The following is a 7942-nucleotide window of genomic DNA, read 5'->3' as shown; positions in this document are numbered from 1 at the left end:
TTTTTCAAAAGTGGGTCTTCTATTTTTGCTTTATAAACTATAGTAACCGGTTATTAATCCCAAGCATTTAGATTTTCTTTTTCTTTTTAAGGGAAAATTACATAGATTGTCGAAAAGTCAATTTTATTTGCTTGCACCAAGAAAATGTAATTCACCAAGTTGGTATTTAAAATGATGAGATAGTAGGGAAAGTTCAAAGACTTTTTTTTGTTGAACTAGAAAGTTCAGACTTGCAAAATCTAGGCTTGATGTTGAACTAACACTGTTAATTTAACTTGTGTTCAATAGGACTTAAGGTCAATGTAGTTAATTAAGGGGGTGAAGTCGTGAAGATTAGATTTAGATTTTCGAAAAATGATGGGGTCGTTAGTTAGTATGGGGCGGCAATTCGCTCAGGCGCCAAATATTACATACTTAAACACAATTAGAAAACCATAAATGGAGTTTGATATTTTGATTCATATTTGTTGGGGCTTATATTGTCACATAACTGAAGAATAATGAATGAAACATGTAAAAGACAAGACAAAATAAGCTCTCATAGACAGGTCTTTTAACCTAATGAATTCCACAAGAAATTCATAAAATTTCACCATAGAGTTTCACATTGAATTTGTGAAGTCAAATAGAAGAAAGAGAGTAGGAGGATACCCCCACTTGGTCTTGGATAATACTTCTTCAACACTCTCTTGAAAGATACAATAATATACAAATTTCAAATCCATCCATGACTTATGGAATATTTTTAATTAATCCAAATCTCATTTTTCTTTCAGATCTCCAATGAGATCAGATTCTTATCTTTACTTCAAACCACATTGTGGGTGTAATAGTACTTTAATTTCTCAAAATAAATCTAAGTTAGAGCCAACTCTTGGTGACGGATAAATTTAAAATCATTAACTTAATAATAACTAGTTTAGCAAATAAGTCATGTGTCTTCATCGTCGAAATCCAAATTAATGTTCAAATCCAACAAGGATACACTCGTGATACGATAAAAATAATCAATATTCTTATGCATCCAGAAACATAATAAAAAATCATGGGCTAAACTTGTGACTAACTTTAATCAACAAATCAATCATGTCACATTTGTTTAGTCAAGAGATGGAGTTATGGACTTATGGTCCATGGACAAATTAGTACAAAATTTGTCATTTCTTGGGGATTTTATTGGTTCTAAAGTCTAATGTTATAGATATGATCTTGAGGGTATAAAAGGTTGATTCTTTTGAGTGAGATATAGATTGGTTCTAAAGTCAAAATTATACAACCACATAGAGGTCCCATTGATGGGGATGACAATTACTTGCTCTATATTTTTGGGTGAAATCTGACCAAAATCAGACGTGGACAACTAGATTTGATCCACCAATATTAACAGAGAAACATGAACCAAAATCTGGTCGTTCAGATTGAATTCCAGCCATATTTTTGCCTTTTCGGGGAATGCGATCATTTTTGAAATCTGACCGAACAAGAACTTCATATCTTAAACCAAATTTCTATCTTTAAGTGCTTGAATTTTCAGCAAAAACAAGTTTATCATCTCTTAAGACAACAAATGCTGGAACAATTTAGTCTATTGATTGATACCATTTTAAGCTGTGACTGTCTGTCTAGCATTTATTTACAGAGCTACCCATTCAACAAAAAAATTGAAAAAAGATAACTATCTTCGCGACTATGAGATTGCTATGTCTTTAATTGGTCTTTATCGATTTAGTCTCGAGCCCAAACCCAAAAGGGTAGAGAGGGTCATAGTGTGAGTCTCCGACGTTCATAGGGAGTTGATCGACAGACTTGAACCAAGTTCTTGCTAACTTACCGGTGAACCCATACTCACCAAACAGGACGTCAGTCACTCCTTGGCCTTCGCTTCCCGGGAGCCATGCAGCTACAAGTGCATCAATAGATGCAACATATGGTTCAACCACAACGGGGCGGCCAGAGATGATTATAACAACACACTTGATAGTACCACACACGTTAGTGATTGTGGTTGGACCTGTATCAGCGATCGTGAGGTTCATACTGTCACCTTGGGTCTCTGCATAAGGGTGTTCACCAACTACAACAATGGCGTAGGAGAAGTCGTTGGACTTTATGAAGTTAGCATCAGGGGTCTCATTGTAGATAACTTCGGTGCTTGGATCAACAGTGGCTTTGATGGCATTGAGAATAGTGGTTCCTTGGTGAAATAAAGTTAAAGGAGTTAGTATTTCAGGTACTAATTAGAACTAACAATGTCGGTTTGAGGTCGAGAGATGTTAAGAGTATGACTGGTTGCACCCAAACAGGTATAAAAAGCGAAGGAAATGCGGGAGAAAATTGTCGTTAAGTAAAAAAAAACTAGTTTACCTTCAGTGAGGTTATTTCCGCTAAGTCCTTGCCATTCAATTGTCCATCCACCACATTGATAGCCCAGATTGTCGGCATGGGTTCCTGCAACGAGTATCTTTGCTGCCTTCTTGGGAAGGGGCAAGAGTTGTTGATCCGACAATTTTCCATTCTTCAATAGCACAAGTGATTTCCTAACAGCTTCCCTTGCCAGCTCTCTATGCTCCTGTTCACAACATTGGCTAGCAAGCATAACAGATCATACTCCACAGTATCACAAAATATGCTTGTATATTTGTCCTCTAGTTTGGCCGGGCATCTTTGGATCATACCCCACATATCACAAATATGAATGCTAACATAGTAGGACTCTAAATGGGCCAAGGCGAATTTTTGGATCATACACCCTCATATCACAAATATGAAATGCTAATATTGTTGGCCTCTAGATGGGCCGAGGGCATCTTTTCGGATCATGGCCGACAATGGCACATTTGAATGCTAATTTTGCTGAACTCTTTGTGGGTCAAGTGCGTTTCATTCCTCGAATGAACAGAAATATGTGTAACAACCAACAATGCAAACTATAGTCTTTTCTATAATTGGGGAAAAACTTCCATGTACTTTGCACTTCAGTTCTATTGTTGCATAAAAAGCGGATAGGAACGAATATGCCAACCTTGCAACCGATCTTGTCAGCTAGGCTGAGATCGGCGAATGGGTTTTCAAAGAGACCCATGGTGAATTTGACTCGCAAGATCCTCTGAACTGCATCATCGATTCGGCTCATAGGAACGAATTTCTTGTTCACTAGATCTGTAAGTTCAGTAATGAACTCAGTGTAGTTGAAAGGAACCATAATCTGCAAGAACATAAGAACTCAAAATTTTAAAGTTGTAACTTGAAGAAGTATTACCAAATCCAAGTTGCAGGAAACAACTTTTCATTTATAGACTACCATTCTACCAACATTTAAAGCAATCCAAGCACAAGAAAATTGAAATCAGGAAAGGAATTCTATTATGAATTAGGTAAAGATTTTAAGGATCTCTGTTAATAGCAGTCCGAAAAATGGAAAAAGGACTTCTTACTGACCATGTCGATTCCAGCATTAACTCCAAGTTCAATAGAATAGGTGTAGTTTGCGTGAAGTGGATACGTAAGCCTGTCAATTCCCTGCCAATCTGAGATGACAAAACCCTGTCAAGATTCGCACATTCAACAATAAGATTTCGACCTTGGTTTACTCAATTGCTAGATGGAAAACAAAATACGAAATGTAACATGAAACCGAAGAAAAAGGAAATAGTTTCACCTGAAAACGTAGTCTGTCCTTGAGGAACCCAGTGACCATATCACGATTAGCATGCATTCTCTGTCCATTCAAACTTGAGTAAGAAACCATAACAGTCGAAACACCCTTGGTGATTGAGTCATAGTAGGCAGGCATGTGGATGCTGAGTAAGTCACCCCAGCTCGCGATTGTATTGTTCTCATTGATCCCGTTCACAGTTCCACCATCACCCACGAAGTGTTTTGCACAAGCAGCGACCTTGTCCCTATGTCAAATCAAGGAGAATTAATTAGTAATTGAACCTATCGGCTTCACAATACGGGTATGTATCATTTCCAAAGATGCTTTTTAAACACCTCTAGCAGACAAAAGTTATAAATGAAAATATGAAATGATGATGCAGAATACTAGTTTTCGATATCTTACTTCCCACCAAGATAAGGAACACCATTTGTAGAATTAGCCGGAATTTCGCCTTGTAACCCTGTAATGAGCTCCGTCATGTCTTGGACGATTCTGCTGTCCTCACTGTAACTCTCATAACATCGACCCCATCTTGGATCTCTACAGACCTGTATAAAAGGGAAATGAGTAAGAAAAGCATTTCGCTCCGAACAATAGTCAAATAACAACTGCTTAGAATATCAGAAGTTTCTTACTGCTAGGCATGGAGCAAAAGCATACTGAATGCCCGTCGCTCTAACTTCCAGCGCAGTGGCGGCCCCAATCCTCTTCACTAGATCAGGATCCCTAGTATGATAAAATCAATTTGTGGAGACTTAGGGTTTCTAGACTAAAAGGGCTAACACATTAAACAGCCAAAGAATAAAGAAACTTTAGGCTTTAACTAGGAGTAAAATACAAATATTTTATCCTAAGAAGAACCATCACTATATCGAAAATAAGTACAAAGATAATGTAAATTATATATACCTGGTGACTCCAAGTCCCACATTGTGAGGAAATATCGTGGCTTTGTAGACATTGTTATGTCCATGAACAGCATCAATTCCATAAATCATCGGTATACCAAGACGGGTAGCAAGAGCTCCTCTCTGTAGCTCATTTATCATATTGACCCATGTTTCTGCAGAAGCTTGTGGAGCAGGAACACTACCTCCGGCACTCAATAGACTCCCTATAGTGTACAAATTTCAAATGACTCACCGTTTTAGGTAAAATTTTAAGACTCGTAAATTTTATATACAAAAGTTAGATGTAAGAGAGGGAAGTTATGTGTACCGATGAAATAATTCTTCATAATATCCGCGGTCACATTAGCTCGATCAATTTGAACCATCTGACCAATCTTCTCTGCTAGAGTCATTCGCCTCATTAGGTCCCTAACCCTAGCACGCACCGGCTGCTCGGGGTCTTTATATATCATGTGTTCCTTTGCCTTTGCCATGGTAGCCCAACAAGATAATAACAAGATAGTCACTAATGGAACCAAAATCTTCATCTTCTTCAATAGAAATTTACGTGCTCGAATTCGCCTCATATTCTGATAAAGTTAAGTAGGAAAAAAACAGTGGTTTTGTGTGAGAAGAAGTTGAGACCAAATGAAACTAGATAAGCTCAAAAAATCGATAAATTCTAGAACTTCAAACTAAATGAAGAAAATAAAAAGTTAAGAATCTAGGGTGAGTTAGGTCAACCAACAAATTTAGTCTATGGAGAAAGTAGAAAATTAACATTTTACAAGATAATCAAAGCAAAAAAAAATACCCATTATTCTATGAAAACCCAACCTACCAAAGAAACCCTAATAAGAACTCTTGTCACTTAACTTCCATAAAATGGGAAAAAAATTGAACTGAAAAACACAATTTGAAGTACTAAACAAAATCTTGGTAAAAATGCTAAGAAAGAACAGATAAAAATGCAGAGTATCAATTAGAAGCAAAACCCAATTTTTTTTTTTCAAAAACCTACACCCTAGATTGCTTAAGCTTAGTTGAAAAAAAGACCTAAAAATGAAGAACTTACATGATAATAGAAGTAATTTTATGGATTGAGGTGTGAAGATGAAGTTGAACTACCTGGAGGTATTTATACAATATATTAGATCAATAAAAATAGGGATAATATCGGATTAGAACTAGAAAGAAAGTAAAGATTACCTGTTTAATTTGGTTCCAAATTTGGCGGGGAATTAATTTGAAACTGAAAAAAGATATTAATAGTCACACATTATCTAAAAAAAAATCCAGATTTAAAGAACGTGAGAGCTCAAGACAAAAGAACCATATCTCTAACCGTTTTTTCCCGCAATTTGTTGCTGGTATGGGTGGAGTGGGAAAAAAGCCCAAAGGGTAATTTTAAAAGCGCCCCTACCAGATGTTATTGGCACCCTTTTGCGTTACAGGAATCAATAGTCCAATAACACTTTGAGTGGGCACCTTTAATGTTACCATGCCCGAAAGCGTATTGGTGTGAAACCTGGTATGGAACGGCTTAGCAGGGGTGGGCATTCGAGACCTGATCTACGTAGTCTAAGTCTTACCAACTAATTTTTTTTTGAGAAATCTGATTATGATCTACGTTAGTCGTTACAAAGCATTGATACTTCATGAAGATGTGATAAGCATGATAACTGTCTAATTTAAACCATTAATGAAAGAGACCTAAAGTCCGACAACATGAAAGAAGTCTAAAACCCGACAAATTTATTACATTATTCACTTTATTTGTTGTCTAAATTACATGGGATAAATTTTGATGACAAACTACGTCTACCGAGAAGCGAGCCCACAACCTTATAGATTTAAGAGGGGATGTTCAATCACTGTACCAAAAGGTGATGGATAGTCCTACCAATTATTAAATTAGATCTCTCAACAACAAACTATTAAATTAGATAGAAGGCATGAAGTACTTTCAGTTTTTTTATCATACCAATACCATGGATGTGAAATGAGAATTTCGACCAAATTTAATCCCGCACCAACAAAATATGGAGTAAATTTAAGAGTAGTTTGACTAAGTTTATCATCCAAAAGTAACATCCTCTGATAACCCTAAACATTAGTTGACTCTTGTGTTAGTTTAAAAAGTGATACTAATTTTTTAAATTCAAATGTTCCTGACACAAATTTTACAAATTTTTGAGAAATATTCAAATTAAAAATAAAATAACCTATTTACTGCTAATGTAGATAATATGGATTACATTTACTTTGCATTTATCTTATTGTTAGGGTCATTTGTGTAATCTCTATATACTCTCTTTTATCTATAAATACAAACATGCCCTATTCATTAGGGTATCTTGAGCTGAAACCTTTACATGGTATCAAGAGCAAACTTCTAAAACCCTTTCTAGTTTTCAGTGCCTCCTCTCTCATGGCCGACATTCCCTCCCACCCTGCTTCTCAAAACCCTCTCTCCTCTCCTTCTCACTCAACTTCTTCTTCTTCCTTTCTTCAAACCTTCCCTGCTTTATCCAACATTGCAAATTTGGTGTCCATTAGACTTGATAACACCAATTATCTTCTCTGGAAAAGCCAACTTCTCCCTATCCTTCACTCTCAAGATCTCTTCAATTTTGTCAATGGCTCCTATCCACCTCCCTCTGAGTTCTTACCTTCCTCTTCTGAGCTACCTCCTACCCTGATTATGTCTACTGGTATCGTATTGACCAGATGCTTCTCTCTTGGATCAATGCTACCTTGACTGAACCAGTACTTAGCCTTGTTCTTGGCCTCACCTCCTCCCAAGCAGTTTGGGAATTTCTTGATCAAAACTTTGCTTCCATTAACTCAGCCAGATTAATGAACTTGAAGTTGCAGCTTCAAACATCCAAAAAGGGTTCTCAATCGATTTCTGAATACCTCCTTCGTATTAAATGTCTCTCTGATTCTCTGGCTGCTATTGGTCATCCCATTGGTGATAATGAGTTGGTTCTTATTGTTCTTTCTGGTTTGGGCTCTGAGTTTGAAAACTTTGTGACTTCTATCACTACTCGAGTCATCCCTCCCACTTATTCTGAGCTTCAATCCCTTTTATTAACTCAAGAATTTCGCCTGGATCTTCTTCGAACTCAAAACATTCAACCCACTGTTCTTTTCTCTCCTTCTTCTTCTCAACCTCGTCCTCAATACTTCTCTGGTCAAAGAGGTTACATGGGTCGTTATTCGAGAGGTGGAGGTCGAAACTCTAGAGGATTTAACTCAAACAGAGGTCATTTTCAAAAACATACCTCTCAATCCTCTGTTCTTGGTGCTCCACCTTCTCCCATCATTTGTCAATATTGTGGTAAAGCTGGTCACTCAGCTCGACAGTGTTATAGTTTACCCAATCCAA

At 36.9% G+C, this 7942-nt stretch overlaps 1 protein-coding gene across 2 annotated transcripts; it reads right to left on the bottom strand.

Annotated features, from left to right (window-relative positions):
• Positions 1-1527: 1527 nt before the first annotated feature.
• LOC147558760 (uncharacterized) lies at positions 1528-5887 on the bottom strand. Of its 2 annotated transcripts, XM_086660440.1 has the most exons (11): positions 5761-5887; positions 5627-5679; positions 4880-5141; positions 4571-4775; positions 4297-4387; positions 4064-4209; positions 3659-3902; positions 3439-3543; positions 3023-3205; positions 2365-2569; positions 1528-2194 (listed from the first exon to the last, which is right to left on the bottom strand). In XM_086660440.1, the coding sequence occupies exons 3-11, from the start codon at positions 5136-5138 to the stop codon at positions 1707-1709; spliced, it is 1926 nt and encodes a 641-aa protein (XP_086516566.1). In that variant the 5' UTR covers positions 5139-5141; positions 5627-5679; positions 5761-5887; the 3' UTR covers positions 1528-1706. The 2 variants fall into 2 exon arrangements, with proteins under 2 accessions (XP_086516566.1, XP_086516565.1); XM_086660439.1 differs by lacking the exons at positions 5627-5679; positions 5761-5887 and having other exon boundaries at positions 4880-5199.
• Positions 5888-7942: the final 2055 nt, after the last annotated feature.

The sequence above is a fragment of the Eschscholzia californica genome, unplaced genomic scaffold (genome assembly GCF_041429995.1).
Source record: "Eschscholzia californica isolate CP2 unplaced genomic scaffold, dmEscCali1.0.p SCAF_2, whole genome shotgun sequence".
In the NCBI taxonomy this organism is placed as follows: domain Eukaryota; kingdom Viridiplantae; phylum Streptophyta; class Magnoliopsida; order Ranunculales; family Papaveraceae; genus Eschscholzia; species Eschscholzia californica.
The sequence above is the reverse complement of the archived record's forward strand: the minus strand, read 5'-3'. Positions and strand labels throughout refer to the sequence as shown.